The 19,305-nt window shown below is 41.0% G+C and overlaps 1 protein-coding gene across 2 annotated transcripts in view; it reads left to right on the top strand.

Moving 5' to 3' along the window:
• Window positions 1–19,305, top strand: part of LOC129853108 (cilia- and flagella-associated protein 46) — a 108,731-nt gene that overhangs the window by 76,769 nt on the left and 12,657 nt on the right. For both annotated transcript variants that reach the window (XM_055918839.1, XM_055918831.1), the window contains exons 49-54: window positions 967–1,073; window positions 3,279–3,364; window positions 6,396–6,563; window positions 16,669–16,748; window positions 17,107–17,167; window positions 17,574–17,606. In XM_055918839.1, coding sequence (XP_055774814.1) covers window positions 967–1,073; window positions 3,279–3,364; window positions 6,396–6,563; window positions 16,669–16,748; window positions 17,107–17,167; window positions 17,574–17,606 — 535 coding nt within the window. The remainder of the gene's footprint in view (window positions 1–966; window positions 1,074–3,278; window positions 3,365–6,395; window positions 6,564–16,668; window positions 16,749–17,106; window positions 17,168–17,573; window positions 17,607–19,305) is intronic.

Here is a 19,305-nt window from a genome sequence, read left to right as displayed (position 1 = left end):
CTAGTGGTAGCATGAGACGGAGTCTACAACCCACACAAGTGGCTCAGGTAGTGCAGCTCATCCAGGATGGCACATCAATGCGAGCTGTGGCAAGAAGGTTTGCTGTGTCTGTCAGCGTAGTGTCCAGAGCACGGAGGCGCTACCAGGAGACAGGCCAGTACATCAGGAGACGTGGAGGAGGCCGTAGGAGGGCAACAACCCAGCAGCAGGACCGCTACCTCCGCCTTTGTGCACTGCCAGAGCCCTGCAAAATGACCTCCAGCAGGCCACAAATGTGCATGTGTCAGCATATGGTCTCACAAGGGCTCTGAGGATCTCATCTCGGTACCTAATGGCAGTCAGGCTACTGACCGCCAGCATTCAAAAGTGACCAAAACATCAGCCAGGAAGCATAGGAACTAAGAAGTGGTCTGTGGTCACCACCTGCAGAATCACTCCTTTATTGTGGGTGTCTTGCTAATTGCCTATAATTTCCACCTTTTGTCTATTCCATTTGCACAACAGCATGTGAAATTTATTGTCAATCAGTTTTGCTTCCTAAGTGGACAGTTTGATTTCACAGAAGTGTGATTGACTTGGAGTTACATTGTGTTGTTTAAGTGTTCCCTTTATTTTTTTGAGCAGTGTATATATTGCATGACGCCTCAACAACATGGTGCGACCAAATCATGACCTGGTGCCACCAACTGAAAATGTTAGTGGCCCTGCTCTATTACCCCTCCACAAACCCTCTACAACCCCTTCTTCTCTTTTTCTCTATTAAAATGATTGACTGGCCTCATAAATAAACCAGTCTACAACAATATCCCGGAGCTGAATTTCTCTCTTCCCTCACTTCCTGACGATATCGGATTTTAATGTCCAAACATTGTTCAAGTTATGTAGGTCTGTGTAATCGTTGTCAGTGCTCGAGACAAGTGTTGATTTTACATGTCAGCTAGGCTTTTTCTTTTTGTCCCTGTATAGAAATCGAACTCAGAAGAGAAATTGGAATCTCATTTCAAAGCCATTGTACAAGAAATGGAGGACTATTTGTGTCCAATCCTCTCTCAGTTTGACTTCTCATGCTTCGGGTAAGTCAATACAGGTCCGGATATTGTCCTGTATTGTACAATGGTCATTTTAGGGTAAAACAATTTTATACCGTTTTCTTAGCTGTACTGGGAGGTCAAAACATTCTGCTACTGAGTTCTGTTTATTGCAGAACTTAAACTAAACCCAGCCCCTTACACTAACCTTAACCAATTGGGAACTTACTGGACCTAAACATGACCAGCCTATTTTTCTCCGCGTTGCGTCGTGCAAAGGAACAAGCCCTTAGCCGTGATATATTGGCCATATACCACACCCACCCGGGTCTTATTGCTTAACTGTATACCGTATACCAGGGTATTTGGAAAAGCCACGGGATGGTTTTTCAATACCATCGAAACTATTTCTTTTAAGTTTTTCAATACATTTTTATATTAATACCTGGACTTACCTTTAAGTTAATACCTGGAGTCAACTTGTGCAATGTGTTAGGAGATACAGCAGATTGCGTTCTTAATTTCACCTGTCACATTATTTTACATTATGAAGCTTACCGTAGTTCCCCAGAACAGTTGAGCCAGTCACGTGTTTGTTTGTAAATTGCACAACAGGAGAAACCAGGAGCTGATGAGTCCATAGCGTTCTATTTCTATCTGTTATGTGTCTTGTGTGGCGCACTTAAGGTATTTATTTAATTAAATTTTTATTTAACCTTTATTTAACTAGTCAAGTCGGTTAAGAACAAATTCTTATTTACAATGACGGCCTACCCCGGACAAACCCTAACCCGGGGAAGGACTATAGCTCTCCTTTAGCTCCTCCTACCAGCCTCCACTGGTGTGTATGTTTGTGCGTGCGTGGGAGTGGGTTTCTTTGTGCATGTACAGTTGAAGTCGGAAGATTACATACACCTTAGCCAAATACATTTAAACTCAGTTTTTCACAATTACTGACATTTAATCCTAGTAAAAATCAAATTTTAGGTCAGTTAGGATCACCACTTTATTTTAAGAATGTGAAATGTCAGAATAATAGTAGAGAGAATTATTTATTTCAGCTTTTATTTCTTTCATCACATTCCCAGTGGGTCAGAAGTTTACATATACTCAATTTGTATTTGGTAGCATTGCCTTTAAATTGTTTAACTTGGGTCAAACATTTTGGGTAGCCTCCCACAAGCTTCCCACAATAAGTTGAGTGAATTTTGTCCCATTCCTCCTGACAGAGCTGTTGTAACTGAGTCAGGTTTGTAGGCCTCCTTGCTCGCACACGCTTTTTCAGTTCTGCCCACAAATTCTCTGTGGGATTGAGGTCAGGGCTTTGTGATGGCACTCCAATAGCTTGACTTTGTGGTTCTTAAGCCATTTTGCTACAACTTTGGAAGTATGCTTGGAGTCATTGTCCATTTGGAAGACCCATTTGCGACCAAGCTTTAAATTCCTGACTGATGTCTTGAGATGTTACTTCAATATATCCACAATTTTCTTGCCTCATGATGCCATCTATTTTGTGAAGTGCACCAGTCCCTCCTGAGCGGTATGACGGCTGCGTGGTCCCATGGTGTTTATACTTGCGTACTATTGTTTGTACAGATGAACGTGGTAACTTCAGGTGTTTGGAAATCCCAAAGATTAACCAGACTTTTTTCTCTGAGGTCTTGGCTGATTTCTTTTTGATTTAACCATGATGTCAAGCAAAGAGGCACTGAGTTTGAAGGTAGGCCTTGAAATACATCCACAGGCACACCTCCAATTGACTCAAATGATGTCAATTAGCCTATCAGAAGCTTCTAAAGCCATGACATAATTTTCTGGAATTTTCCAAGCTGTTTAAAGGCACAGTCAACTTAGTGTATGTAAACGTCTGACCCACTGGAATTGTGATACAGTGAATTATTAGTGAAATTGTCTGTCTGTAAACATTTGTTGGAAAAATGACTTGTGTCATGCACAAAGTAGATGTCCTAACCGACTTGCCAAAACTATATTTTGTTAACAAGACATTTGTGGAGTGGTTGAAAACAAGTTTTTATTACTCCAACCTAAGTGTATGTAAACTTCCGACTTCAACTGTATGTGTCCGTATGCATCAGTCTGTCTATTTGTCGAGTTAGGTATCAGCTGTGACGTTCCTCTGTGTTCTCCTCCTCGAGCTTCTCTGGGCCTTGTACATTCATTTTCTCATGTCTGGACCAGGTCCCCACTGTATCCCTCCTGATCCTCCCTGTCCTTATCTACTTCACTTAGACACCAGACGCCATCAATTTCCATCCCGGAGTCCATCCGGCCCAAAGAAAAGGAGGAGAAAGCAGGCCTAGATAAAGGTCTAGCGGGTACGTATTGCTTTTCCCATTAACTGATATATACAGTGTATGGATCAGGGGACTGATGTTCAGAATCTGGAGAGTGCTTGATGTGTTGTAATGTATTGTACTATACCTGCTCATTGCTTGTGATTAGCCCCACAGCTGGATTTACTTAGATTAGATTAAGTTGACTAATTCCCCCTCCATCTCCCATTTCTTTAGATTTTTGTTATACCCGTTTGTTTATTGACCAAATTATATACAGTGAAGCCACATCAGCATGTTTTTACACAAAAGGCAAATGGTATTTAATTCCCTAAACACAATACTACCTGAAATATATATGCTGTTCAAATATTTACTCTAGTGCGAGATACAGTACAGCTATAGTGTATGTAATGGAACATATAACTTACCAAATAGCTAACTGGACCAGGGCTTAAGAGACCCATTTCAGAGGGTGATTTGTACTTTGGATTTTCCCTCGCGCCATTACCTGTATAAGTATACGCTGAGTGTAGAAAACATTGGGATCGCCTTCCTAATATTGAGTTGCACCTAGGGCTGTGGCGGTCATGACATTTTGTCAGTCGGTGATTGTCAAGCAAATAACTGCCGGTCTCACGGTAATTGACTGTTAATTAACATAAACACATTTTAGCATCTCCTGGCTTCCACGTATAGACTACAAGCCACTGATGCAGACTTTTTGGAACAGCTACATTTTTAAAAAGTAATAAATCCATTCCTTACACAATCACAATTAATCCATTATGTATTTTAGACAGGTCTAAAGAAACATGATTTGAAGAAAATGTGTATTTCAGAAGAACAGAATAGCATACTCCTTGCCCTTATGTTAGATCCTGATCTGGCTATGCCATATGGGTGTGGGCTACACTAGTTTATTTAGCAGACAAGATTTGCTTAGAATTCCGTGGAATTATTTTATAGTATGAAGAATACAATTGAACATAGCTGAATAAAATAGTTTGGATATTTTCTCAGCTATTTCTGAGGGAGTGCGTACATGTGGCTATACTGTGTTGAGCGGTTAACAAAGAAACAGGTCCTCCTAAATGCTTAATTTAGAGTTATTTATGCAACTTTAGTTGTGATCAAAACATATAGCCCAACATTCTAAGGCTGCGTGATACAACTCTAATGATGATTTGAAAAAAGTTGCATGAAAGGCATGAGCTCTGTTGTTATTTGCGCAGGTTGCACACATTTCATCAGTCTCTTATTCACAACACTTGATATTGCCTCGGTTTTCCCGACGGCATCCCCTTTGTGTGGCCGTAATGCCCCCTAAATAAATCCATGCCTTTTGCGTCCAATGGGTCGTTATGCCCTTGGGCTGAATATAATAATTATAATTCCCTTCTCCCGGCTACGTGCTCCGAAGAAGCACCTCTCACTCACATGGGTCTCTCAGCTCAATTCTTATTAGCCAATGCCCGTCACGTGATCAGGTCTTTCTCGCAGGCTTTTCGGCGGCCAGCATGATTAGTAGGTGTAACGAACAGCAAAAGCACTAGTCTATCAACTTTTGTACTATGAGGGATAGTAGATTGACATAGGCTGCTATGTCAATCTACAATGCCTCATAGTACAAAAGTTTACCTATTCTGTTCGAGAAAGAAATATTCCAAACATAGTCTGGAACAGTTGTGGGATGCGATAGATCCCAAATGAATACAGTATAACCACTAGCATCCTCCAAAAAATTATTAAGCAATGAGGCTGACGCAACAGATCAGAACGTTTAGCTTAAAATGTTGATAAACTATTAGGCTTTTTCGTCACATTATAAGCACAGGAATGTGCACACGGCAGTAGGCTATAAGCACAAATGTTCCAAAATGCAAACAATTAGCGGGAAAAACGCCATTCTCAAAAGTGACCGCAAATGTAATTATGCATGTCAGGCTTTTATTAAAAAGGTGCATTTTTATGGTGAAAATTATCTTCCCCAAACTTGAAACTCATGCGCTGCTTATATATGCCAGTTAGGCTCTACACCCCTTGTAAAGTGGATTAATGTGCTTAAATTCAAGAAGTTATTTGGCCGCTTTTGTTGTGATATAAACCTTGGGCTAGGCTACATGAGGTGTGTGACTATAATTGGAAAAATTCACAAAAAAAGGCATGCTCTGTTTCTTGCCTTACTGCACACAACCTGGGCATGATTCACAAGTGATAAATTATATTATTCACAAGTGAGTTAGCAAGTTTGGTAGGCTACTAACGACCATCAGCAGCATCAGTGCTTGGAGAAGCCTAATTACAGTGACTAAATGGTCACATGGAATTTGACATCCTTCATGGCTCGTGACTGCCGGTCTGGAGGTAATACGGTCACCGTAGCAGCCCTAGTTGCACCCCCTTTTTCCCTCAGAACAGCCTCAATTCATCTACAAGGTGTTGAAAGCATTCCACAGGGATGCTGGCCCATGTTGACGCCAATGCTTCCCACAGTTGTGCCAAGTTGGCTGGATGTCTTTTGGGTGTTGACCATTCTTGATACACAAGGGAAACTGTTGAGTGTGAAAAGCCCAGCAGCGTTGCAGTTCTTGACACACTCAAACCCATGCGCCTGGCACCTACTACCATAACCTGTCCAAAGGCACTTGCATTTTTTGTCTTACCCATTCACCCTCTGAATGGCACACATACACAATCAAATGTCTCAGGGCTTAAAAATCCTTCTTTAACCCGTCTCCTCCCCTTCATCTACACTGATTTGAAGTGAACTTAACAAGTGACATCAATAAGGGATCATAGCTTCACATAGTTTCACCTGGTTAGTCTATGTCATGGAAAGAGCAGGTGTTTCTAATGTTTTGTACTCTGTGTAAAGTATGTTGTACGGCTTTTGTAATCACATTTTATTTTCACTGTTTACCTAATCAGAGTTTGGGAATGGCAACCAAATGACTATATATACACTAATATCAACATTTTCACAGCAAGCTTAGCATATTGTATTGACGTGTGTACACTGTGTGTGCGGGTGTGTGTGCTCACATTTATCTGTGTCTGTTTGTATGAACAGTGGGGTCTCCTGCAGAGCTCGGGGAGTATGTCGTGCTCCTGGCTGACTGGATGCTCATGGAACTACCACTGGAAGCGTTGGCAATCCTGCAAGAAGAGGGGCTGAGCTCTGTATCTCGTGACTTCTCACTGCAACTCCTCCACACTCGCCTGCAGAGAGAGGAACCAGGTGAGGGGTTACACACACATTAGCATGCTCACACTAGTAGTATTAAAGGAAGACTCAGCGATATGACGTTGGAGGCAGAAATTAAACAGCATAGTCAGTCAGTATCTGCAACAACGGAGAGCATTGAAGCGCGAGGCTCAACTTGTCCGCAGTTTTGGCTTCCACACTGTTAACAGAGTGACACAAATCTGTGCACATGCGCAGATACTGTGTGTGACGGTGTGCGAGCGACGTGTTGCCTCTCGCTCATTTCAATATCTCCGGTGCTGCTCGTGGCAACGTCATTTAGCTGAGTCTACCTTTAACAAAAACATTATTTAAGGTAGTTCATCACACATGCATAAATTCGGCAACTTGCAAACTTTGCAAGTGCAAATTAGCGTCTAAGTCCGTCCAGAGGGTTTTGTACTTTACAAGCATTTAATCTATTCTTACCCCTCCATCCAATTGGCAAAGCTTCATTGAACTTTTTGGAATACTAATGATGTTTTCATGACATAATTTGTTCAGGCAGGATTTAACACCCTCTCCCACACTGTAATCGCTTTAAACCTCAGTTGGAATGACTTTGACACTCCATTCCAGCCATACTCAATAGGCAGAATATAATAGTCCCGATCCTGACCTACAATGTGTTAATAAACGCAGTTGGGCCTTTAAACTTACTGTTGAGGGAAACTTACTGTAATAAAAGAATGCAAAAGAAGCAATTCTTGAAATCAACTAGCCCATTTCTTTAGCTAGGTTAGTTAAGCTAACCAGCTATCTAAACCTTGTAGTTATCATGGCCAGATTCTCTGCTGAGGACCCTATTTGATTTGGTTGTAATGTCGGAGTCACTCAGATATCATATTGTTACGACAGATTTCCTCCTCTTCGTCAGAAGAGGAGGTGTAGGGATCGGACCAAAACGCAGAGTGGAAAGTGTCCATGTTTTATTCACAATAAACTGAACACTACACGAAACACAATAACAAAAGATAATCTAACCGAACAACAGTCCCGTGTGGCACGAACACTGACACGAAATACAAACACCCACAAACCACACGTGAAACCCCGGCTGCCTAAGTATGATTCTCAATCAGGGACAACGATTGACAGCTGCCTCTGATTGAGAATCATACCAGGACGAACACAAAAAACCCAACATAGAAAACACACATAGACAACCCACCCCAACTCACGCCCTGACCATACTAACTAAATACAAAATAAGGGAAAATAAGGTCAGGAACGTGACATAACCCCCCCCCCCCCCTTAAGGTGCGAACTCCGGGCGCACCACCTAAAACTCTAGGGGAGGGTCTGGGTGGGCATCTGTCCGCGGTGGCGGCTCTGGCGCGGGACGTGGACCCCACTTCAAAAATGTTTTTGTCCGCCTCCTTAATCGCCCCTGTGGCCTTTTATGAGCGCCGATCCTCGCCGCCAACCTTGGCCTGGGGACCCTAGCCATGGGTCCCGAATGCACGGGGAATTCCGGCAGCGCCGGACAGGCGGGAGACTCCGGCAGCGCTGGAGTGAAGGACGCCTCCGGCAGCTCCAGAGTGAAGAGCGATTTAGGCAACGCCTGGCTGACTGCAGGCTTTGGCGGATCCTGGCTGGCTGGCTCTGGCAGCTCCTGGCTGGCTGGCTCTGGCAGCTCCTGGCTGGCTGGCTCAGGCAGATCCTGGCTGGCTGGCTCTGGCAGCTCCAGCTCCTGGCTGGCAAAATGTGTAGAATTGTAGGAAATAATCTTTAAAGCGGCAAAATGTTCTCTCCGCCAAAAAGAGGGTTGTGAACAATGTGTCAAGTTGAAGTTTTATCGCATGCACAAGTACAGTGAAATGCCTTGCAAACTTTACCCAAAGTGCAGTAATCAATGTCAAAATAGTATAACTAATACAAATAAAAATAAATATTAGGCGAAGTGGCGGGTAGCAGGATCAATAATAGTAAACAATATGGCAGCAACTTAAGGGTGGGACATTTTAGTAAAAAAAATATACATTTACATAAGTATTCAGACCCCTTACTAAGTACTTTGTTGAAGCATCTTTGGCAGCGATTACAGCCTTGAGTCTTCTTGGGTATAACGCTACAAGCTTGGCACACCTGTATTTGGGGAGTTTTTTCCATTCTTCTCTGCAGATCCACTCAAGTGCTGTCAGGTTGGACGTGGAGCATCGCTGCACAGCTATTTTCAGGTCTCTCTAGAGATGTTCGATCGGGTTTAAGTCCGGGCTCTGGCTGGGCCACAGAAGGACATTCAGAGACTTGTCCCCGAAGCCACTCCTGCGTTGTCTTGGCTGTGTGCTTAGGGTCGTGGTCCTGTTGGAAGGTGAACCTTCGCCCCAGTCTGAGGTCCTGAGCGCTCTGCAGCAGGTTTTCATCAAGGATCTCTCTGTACTTTGCTTCGTTCATCTTTGCCTCGATCCTGACTAGTCTCCCAGTCCCTGCCTCTGAAAAACATCCCCACAGCATGATGCTGCACCTCCATGCTTCACCATAGGGATGGTGCCAGGTTTCCGCTAGTCGTGACGCTTGGCATTGAGGCCAAAGAGTTCAAACTCGGTTTTATTAGAACAGGGAATCTTGTTTCTCATGGTCTGAGAGTCCTTTAGGTGTTTTTTTGCTAACTCTAAACGGGTTGTCATGTGCCTTTTACTGAGGAGTGGCTTCTGTCTGGCCACTCTAGCATAAAGGCCTGATCGGTGGAGTGCTGCAGATATGGTTGTCCCATCTCAACAGAGGAACTCTGGAGCTCTGTCAGAGTGACTTTCGGGTTCTTGGTCACCTGCCTGACCGAGGCCCTTCTCCCCCGATTACTCAGTTTGGCCGGGTGGCCTGCTCTTGGAAGAGTCTTGGTGGTTCCAAACTTCTTCCATTTAAGAATGATGGAGGCCACAGTGTTCTTGGGGACCTTCATGTTTTGGTACCCTTCCCCAGATCTGTGCCTTGAAACAATCCTGTCTCGGAGCTCCAAGGACAATTCCTTCGACCTCACGGCTTGGTTTTTGATCTGACATACACTGTCAACTGTTGGACCTTATTTAGACAGCTGTGTGCCTTTCCAAATCATGTCCAATCAAATGAATTCACGACAGGTGGACTCCAATCAAGTTGTTGTAACATCTCAAGGGTGATCAATGGAAACAGGATGCACCTGAGCTCAATTTCGAGTCTCATCGCAAAGGGTCTGAATATTATCTAAATAAGGTATTTTGTATTTTTTTTCATGTTTTTTGTTGTTGGATGCATTTGCTGTTTGTTTTGGTTCTGTTTCAGATTATTTTGTGCTCAATAGAAATTAATGGTAAATAACGTTCTACATTATTGTTCCATTATTGTGGATACTACCATGGTTACGTCTAGTTCTGACTGAATCGTGAATAAGGATGAGTGACAAAGTTAGAAGCACAAATATCATACCCCCAAGATATGCTAACCTCTCACCATTACAATAACAGGGGAGATTAGCATTTTCGGGGGGGGCTATGATATATGTGTGCGTCTGTAACTTTCTCACTCTCACTTTTGTTGGTGGGACAGGGCAGAGTGGAGTGCCGTTGAGATTGCGTCGTCTGTGGATCTGTTGAGGTGGTATGCAAGTTGGAGTGGGTCCAGGATTATGTGTGCCATGACCAGCCTTTCAAAGCACTACATTACATATGTGAGTGCTACAGGGCAGTAGTCATTGTTACGATGTCGATAAATTACAATATCCATCCGGACCTTTGTCGCCTAGGAAATTTGTGTGACCGAACCTTCTCAAAAAGCATTTGAGTCTCTCTGCTCTATTCTTTCCCAATATGGTCTGCGTATCCAAATTAATTTGTAATTTGGTTGTAAAATTCACATGACAAGTGAACTTTACATTTATATCTGGGAAGGTAATTCTGATAATGACGCGGAGAAATGTGAGCCTCACATTCTTGAGGATACAATAAAATAAGTGTCAGTGTTCAATCAATATATTTTATTAGTAAGCTGCAGTGTCTATCCAATAAGTTATGTACTGCACATAGATCATGATGCTCTTACATAGAGTACCAATCAAAAGTTTAGACACACCTACTCATTCAAAGATTTTCTTTATTTTTACTATTTTCTACATTTTAGAATAATAGTGAAGACATCAAAACTATGTTGTAACCAAAGAAGTACTAAACAAATCCAAATATATTACATATTTCAGATTCTTCAAAGTAGCCACCCTTTGCCTTGATGACAGCTTTGCACACTCTTCAGATTCTCTCAACCAGCTTCATGAGGAATGATTTTCCAACAGTCTTGAAGGAGTTCCCACATATGCTGAGCACTTCTTGGCTGCTTTTCGTTCACTCTGTGGTCCAACTCATCCCAAACTATCTCAATTGGGTTGAGGTTAGGTGATTGTGGGAGCCAGGTCATCTGATGCAGCACTCCATCACTCTCCTTCTTGGTCAAATAGCCCTTAAACCAGATGGGTTGGCGTATCGCTGCAGAATGCTGTGGTAGCCATGCTGGTTAAGTGTGATTTTAAATTCTAAATAAATCACAGACAGTGTCACCAGCAAAACACCATCACACCTCCTCCTCCATGCTTCACGGTGGGAACCACACATGCGGAGATCATCTCTTCAGCTACTCTGCGTCTCACAAAGACATGGCGGTTGGAACCAAAAATCTCAAATTTGGACTCATTAGACCCAAGGACAGATTTCCACCAGTCTAATGTCCATTGCTCGTGTTTCTTGGCCCAAGCAAGTCTCTTCTTCTTATTGGTATCCTTTAGTAGTGATTCACGTAGTCTCCTCTGAACAGTTGATGTTGAAATGTGTCTTTTACTTGAACTCTGTGAAGCACTTATTTGGGCTGCAATTTCTGAGGCTGGTAACTCTAATGAACTTATCCTCTGCAGCAGAGGTAACTCTAGGTCTTCCTTTCCTGTGGCAGCCCTCATGAGAGCCAGTTTCATCGTAGTGCTTGATGGTTTTTACGATTGCACTTGAAGAAACTTTCAAAGTTCTTGAAATTTTCCAGATTGACTGACCTTCATTTGTTAAAGTAATGATGGACTGTCATTTCTCTTAGCTTATTTGAGCTGTTTTTGCCATAATATGGACTTAGCCTTATTTGGTAAAAGACCATTTTCTGTATACCACCCCTACCTTGTCACAACACAACTGATTGTCTCAAACGCATTAAGAAGGAAAGAAATTCCACAAATTCACTTTTAACAAGGCACACCTGTTAATTGAAATGCATTCCAGGTGACTACCTCATGAAGTTGGTTGAGATAATGCCAAGAGTGTGCAGAGCTGTTATCAAGGCAAAGGGTGGCTACTTGGAAGAATCTAAATATAAAATATTTGGTTAAAATATGTGTTATTTCCTAGTTTTGATGTCTTCACTATTATTCTACAATGTAGAAAATAGTAAAAAATAAAGAAAAACCCTTGAATGAGTAGGTGTGTCTAAACGTTTGATTGGTTCTGTAGATCATGATGCTCTTACAAAGATCATGATGCTCTTACACCCACCACTTTTTTGGTAAACAGCTAAGGGATTGTCTGAAAAAATGTAACATGCTCAAATTCATAGACTGAGCTGTGGATGCTTCGTTCTAACGTCATTGATTTGAGTATAATCCAATTCAATGGAATAAGAAATGTTTTAGATGCCTTTTGAACAAATAGATCCTGAATGACAGCCATTGTTTAGTGAAGGACAATGTTTACTGTAGCCTGAAGCATCCACAACTCACCACGAAAATGTAATAATGGACAAGAAAATACTTATTTAAGTATAAATAACTGTACTACTTTTTTTTTTTAATGTAAAGACTCATTAATTATTTCAGGCTACAAGAGTGTAGGCCTAATGACAATTGTTGAATGTCATTACACTTTTAAAAAAAAAATTTTTTCATGAGGTTTTATAATTTATTGGTTGACAAGACAAACTATAAAACACAAACACACACAAACCAACAGACATTACACATTTATCCCTCCACCCAACTTCCCATCTCACTCACAGGACTTGCTTACTTAAGTACATGTATTTACAGTAATGATTTTATACTGCCAAGTGTTGTAGTTTTGCACAATGCAGTAGAGAGATTGACAGTTCAAATTGAGCTATGTCCATGAATAAATAAATCCATTGCTAATGTAGCAGAGTGTGTGGGGCTTGGCATTGTAAGGCAACCATTCTCTTGGCTGTTGTTAGGCCGGCAAGCCAAATCCTTCTCTGCCTGTATGTTAAGTTCAGTGAAGACTCATCGTTAAACAGTAGCACATTGGCCAGACATGGGATGGGTTTAGACAAAATGCCTGACATTGATGAAGCCACAGATTGCCAAAAGAAGTGAACCTCTGGGCACTCCCAGACCATATAAAAAAATGTGACCAATATATATTGTCCTGCTAATTTTTTACTTTTTAATTTTACCTTTATTTAACTAGGCAATTCAGTTAAGAACAAATTCTTATTTTCAATGACAGCCTAGGAACAGTGGGTTAACTGCCTTGTTCAGGGGAAGAACGACAGATTTGTACCTTGTCAGCTCGGGGAGTCAAACTTGCCGCCCCAATAACAGGGTTAATAATATAACTGTGAGAATGTCCAATGGGCTTTTATATAATTCTAAATTAATATTAACAATAATCGCTTTGTTTAAAAAATAACAATATTTTGGAGATTCTATTTTCAAATAACGTAAAATGAGCGAGGAAAAAGGCCATTCTTGAACATGGGGTGAGACATTGTTCCAATTTGTTATTTAGAATGATTTATTTCTGTTTTTAGAGGGAGAGAAACCAAAAACCTACAATCATCTCATGGGTCTCCCAGTCGAGGGCGGCACAGGTATTGAACCAGCATCTGTAGCAACACAGCTTGCACTGCTATGCAGTGTCTTAGACTGTTGCGCCACTCAGGCGCTGTATAATGTGACCGGTCGGGAGTGGCCTACACTACTACAGTAAGACCAAAATAAAATAATGAAAACCTTAGTGTAACAACATTTTTAGTAAGTCATACTGAAGTCGTGCACAATTATCAGTTTCTATTTAGGTTTATGTCGCCCATTCATTGTCAGAGACCCATTTGGACCCAAAAGCATAATCAGTGTTCTAACTCCCCCTTGCGCTGGTCTGGAGTAATGAAGTGGTGACGCAGGGTACCGTACTAAACCACAAATTATCCCGTGGTGTAAGCTCACAGTTTTTAAAGGAGGAACCACTGTACTTTGGCATTAAACCACACATTGTGGGCACAGAATAAAGACCCAGAAATATAATTTAAGATTGGGGAGATTTTGGCCTCCAGAACACTTCCGTCTTTGTAAAGTGGACATTTTGATCCAAGGGCACTTTCCCCTCCAGATACATTTGGAAATCAAAGGGTGCAGTTTCTTCCAATATCCCAGTGGCTGTGAAAGGGGAATCATAGAGCTGTAAAAGTTTATCCGAGGAAGTATGTTCAGCTTAATGATGTACATGCAAGTTTGAAAAGAGTTTGAATTTGTGCATTGAGACCATCTTTGTAGGTCTGACTCTACTTGTTTATGAACACTATTAAAATTGGTAGTGATCTGTAAGGACGGATAGATGTCAATGCCTAGGTATTTGAAATGGCTTACTATTGGGATGTCAGGGGACATGTAGGTATCGCTTCATTAAGCGGTAATAGTGTGGATTTGGTCCAATTAATTGTGTAACCTGAGATTGAAATAAAGTTTTTAAAGATATTGAGAAGGACAGGTAGAGAACGAGGGATGTCTCCAACCTATAGTAATATATCATCTGCATATGGTGGTCAGAGATGTGAGCAGTGGTAGGAACATGTGTGGACTGACAGACTGCCTGAGCCAGGGGTTCTAGTGATAAAGCAAAGAGTAAGCTGCTGAGAGCACATCCTTGCCTTGTCCTTCTGGCAATGAGGAATTGTTTAGAGGTGCTGCCATTCAAAGTGATCAAAGGCCTTTTCGGCATGAAGTGAAATGAACAGCATCAGTTAGTTCCACATCTGCAGCTGCAGCAATGACGTGTAGCAGACGGCAGATGTTGTCAGAGGCCAAACAAGTTTTTATAAAACCAGTTTGATCATGATGAACTACATTTTTCATGCAAGGTTCAAGTCTGCGAGCCAATAATTTTTGCATATCATTTAACATCTAAATTGAACAATGATATGGGGCGATAGTATACTGGTGCCATCATTATCGTCATGTTTAACCTACAATTTAGAATAAAAAGAGCGAAAAGTATTGTTAATTAGCTTTTGGTCTGTATGGACTATCCCCTCTGATTTGACTGTAATATTATTTGCAAAGCCCTCATTGGTCTTTAGTTTCATAGCCAATAACCGGCTGGACCTTGCACTGTTGAAGTAATAATTCTGACGAGCTTTGTACATAAGAAATTCTGCACATCTCTATAAAACATTCAGTTCTTTCTTAACCAATTCTATGTCGTGTAAATATTTTGAAGAGGTGACAGATTGCACTCTGTTGTAAAACATTTAACTTTGCCTCCAATCGTTTTGCTTCATTAATATTTGCCTTGTGTAAATTAGAAGAGAATCAAGTTGCATTGCTTCTAATAAAGCCTTGAATTGCATCCCCAAGTATGCTTGGATCGTCAACCGGTCCTTCAATTAATGCTAATGAATTCTGTGAGATCTATTGCAAATTGATGTTTGAAGCTCTTATTTTGTAAGAGAGGGGTATTGAAGCGCCAGCGAGCTGCAAAGTTCCTGTTACCACATAAATTAGCCATATACAAAACTATATTATTGTCTGACCCGAATATTTGGCATACACTGAGTATACAAAACATTAAGAACACCTGCTCTTTCCATGACATAGATTGACCAGGTGAATCTAGTTGAAAGCTATGATCCCTTATTGATGTCACTTGTTAAATCCACTTCAATCAGTATAGATAAAGGGGAGACAGGTTAAAGAAGGATTTTTAAGCCTCATAATTTTTCATGATAAGACTTGTGTTGTGTTTTATTTTTGTGTTTTATTTATACATGAACATTTGCAGTATCTCGCAGCCTGTCTGGGTGTAAATCAAGTGTAACAAACATCAGACATGCATTCAACATTTTGAACCTCTGAAATAGTCTTCACATGTAAAATTACAGTAAGTAAATTGTATTTAAATGTTTTATTGTAGTTCTTTTGAAGGATGATGTTTTCTTAACCTTTCTGAAAATATGCACATTTGTAATTTACAAAAGAAAAAGTAGTTCATGTTATGTTTGGGCAAGCTTAATTACCTTTAAAAAGGTTAAATAATTTGCATAACACCAGTGGGTGCTCAAAGGTTATAGACTTAAATAAGCAGACGTACATAGGGCATATTTGGAATCTGGTGTGTGTGTGTGTGTGTGTGTGTGTGTGTGTGTGTGTGTGTGTGTGTGTGTGTGTGTGTGTGTGTGTGTGTGTGTGTGTGTGTGTGTGTGACTCATGCACACACATGTCGTACTGAGCAGAGATTGTATGTGGATGAGGGTGGCTGGAGTATATATAAAAAAGTGACATTTACTTTCCACACCTAGGACAAACATTACCATCATTTTGACATCTATAGTTTACCACTGTGTCAAGAAGATGTAGTGCCTGAAGCACCTTTTGGAAAGCGATATTTGTTATTCTACGCAGTAGTTTGCATGAAACATGCACAGGATGAATTTGAGCATACAAAAGACTTCCTTTGGGAAAGCAATGGTTATTTTGTTTAGGTGTCTGTCTGTTGTTTCTGGATTTAATTTTAGGGTACATTTACTGAAAAGGAATTCTTCAAGGCCTGACGTTTAAAGGTTCATTGCTTTGCAGTTCACTAGTTTGCTATCTCGGTTAACATGGAACTATAATCTTGCTTAATTTGGTCAGACGTAGTCTGTCCGTGAGAGATTACTAGTTTGCTAGTGGTCACTGCAGAAGGAAGTATTTATGGGTCGTAGGGAAACTTTCAGAGTTTCTGTATTCTTTCAGCGTCTTCAATGATGTCATTGGCTTTGGCAATAAACCTGAAAGTAAAGTCATTAGGGATTTGTCAAAATGCTGTGTAATTTAAACCGCCAGACAACTGCTTCCTTTATTATTTCTGCATCCTGTTTGTGGCAGTTGAAAGTGACAACAAAAAGGAGACCAAAGGTGGAAAGGGAGCCAAGGGGAAGGTAGATCAAAGCAAAGCCATCAAAATGGTGAGTTCAGTAAATAAATATAGGCCTGCCTTTTTACCTGCCTTCAGCACAGGAAATGATTTAAGTCCCCTGGCCCGCTTGTGACTTCTCAATCAATTACATAATGTTTCTGTAATGATCCTGTGTCTTGCTTCTAAATCATATTTATTCCCTGTCACCCTTTCACTCTTGCTCTCTTTCTCTCTCTCTCTTCCTCTGCCTCTCTTTCTCCCCCTCTCTCTCGCGCTCTATCTCCCTCTCACTACTCCACTCTCAAGTCAAATGTATCTCTTCCGCTCCTGCTGTCACAGTTGTTTGTTTGGATGTCTCTATCCAATATTAGTCTACCTGGATTTAATCTGTGTTTCTTGTTACCCAGGTGCCGGTCAGTCGTGTCTTGCCTCCCAACACCCTCCCAGTAGACACACACAACTTCAAATGTATATTTTACTTGTTTGACTTTAATAATGACCTTTAACACCTCCAATAAGTATTTCACTGATTTTCAGTGGTGAGATAATCTATATTTCTAGGAATTTCCTAGATAGGTATTTCTTAAATATCTTCCCGGTACAGCCAGAAGAGGACTGGCCACCCCTCAGTGCCTGGTTCCTCTCTAGGTTTTTTCCTATGTCCCTGCTTTCTAGAGTTTTTCCTCGCCACTGTGCTTCTACCTATGCATTGCTTGCTCTTTGGGGTTTAACCCTGGGCATCTGTAAAGCACTTTGTGACAACTGCTTATGTAGAAATGGCTTTATGAAATTTGATTTGGGAAATAAGATTGTTTGTAATGCCAGACCAGTGACATAATGTGGAGAGAATTATCCTTAATACACCTCATCTAAGATATCATAGACCCTTACAACGAAGAGGAATATGGTAAGTAAGCATGATCTCAGTTGTCATTATGATGTTTCTGATTTTGCTAATAATTTCCTAAGAGAATCGTTGATCACGATACGGCCCCAGACGATAAGCTATGTTGTTCTGACAGCCCCGGCCCATATTCATAAAGTGTCTAGGATCAGATTTGACTTTATATCATAATGTATAAGATTATATGGACAGAGGGTACCTGATCCTATCAGCACTTCTACTCTGAGACACTTTATGAGTATAGACCCTGATCTCGACTGATATCTTTGTAAGCTGTGCTATGATGGGTTTTGTTGCAGTAGGCACCTAGGGGCATGGCTCTCCTGAACGAAACATCCAAGAATACCATAAAGAGGTGCCTCCAATCTAGTGTAGAATATGCCCCCAAAAAGTAATTGATTTAAGATAGCACTGTTTTCCAATCCCATTTATTGATTTGATATTTTGTTTTAATAAGCATGAAAATGTTGCCAGCGCCAAATAGACGTGGTTGTAATGGTCAGAGTTTTTAGCCGTTAGCAGACTTTTATGTTGATGTCCCTACGCGCGGGTGTAGTATGTGAGTGGCCGTTTTACGGAATCTGTCTTGCCTGCTACTTACTTAAACCGCATGCTGTGTACTAATCATACCAAATACTATATAGAACGTACTGTTTAGTAAAATCCTATGCAGTAAGCAACAAATATCAATATACTACTCATCTTTATTGAGATGGCCTCATTGAATGCGCAATCGCGCTTTTCCCCGGACGTTCATACATTTTTGTAGAACACGTCCACTATTTTGATTATCAGCTGGTGTCGAACACACTTGAGTGTGAAAAAACTAGTCAGTTCTGTGAAGCGAATTCTACTAGATGAAGAGCCAAAATGATTATGACATCCGGGCATTTAAAGTATACTTGATTTTCAAAATTTCACATACTATAAAAGGTAATTTTTTTGCATAATCAAACGGCCTACTGTGTCCAAATACCCATACTAACCAGTCCAAATACCCATACTTGCATCGTAGATAGTAGGCTGTTTGAGGATGCGAAATAAGAACGTTTTATAGTATGTGAAATTATGAAAATCTAGTATGCTTTAAATGCCTGGATGTCATTCTCATTTCGGCTTTTACAACAGCTGATAATCAGATATGGATATGGGGATGTACTACTAAAATTAAACAATAACACAAAACCACGCAATCGTGCATTTCGCATTCTTAGTATGCAACTATAGAACTCTTTATAGTATGTACATTTTCAAAAAATCGAGTATGGTTTAAATGCCAGGATGTTGTACTAATTTCTGATTTTCATCTAGTACACAGGTGTCAAACTCATTCCACGGAGGGCCGAGTGTCTGCGGGTTTTCGCTCCACCCTTGTACTTGATTGATGAATTAACATCACTAATTAGTCAGGAACTCCCCACACCTGGTTGTCTAGGGCTTTATTGAAAGGAAAGACCAAAAACCTGCAGACACAAGGCCCTCCGTGGAATGAGTTTGACACCCCTGATCTAGTAGAATTCGATGCACACTTTTCCAAAATGCATTAGAAGCAAAGGATCCGACCCCTTTTTTCAATTTTCGCCTAAAATGACATACCCAAATCGATAGCTCAGGACCTGAAACAAGGATATGCATATTCTTGATACCATTTGAAAGGAAACACTTTGAAGTTTGTGGAAATGTGAAATGCATGTAGGAGTAT

Source organism: Salvelinus fontinalis, chromosome 1 (assembly GCF_029448725.1).
Source record: "Salvelinus fontinalis isolate EN_2023a chromosome 1, ASM2944872v1, whole genome shotgun sequence".
NCBI classification, from domain to species: Eukaryota; Metazoa; Chordata; class Actinopteri; order Salmoniformes; family Salmonidae; genus Salvelinus; species Salvelinus fontinalis.
This window is presented reverse-complemented; position numbering and strand designations above follow the sequence as displayed.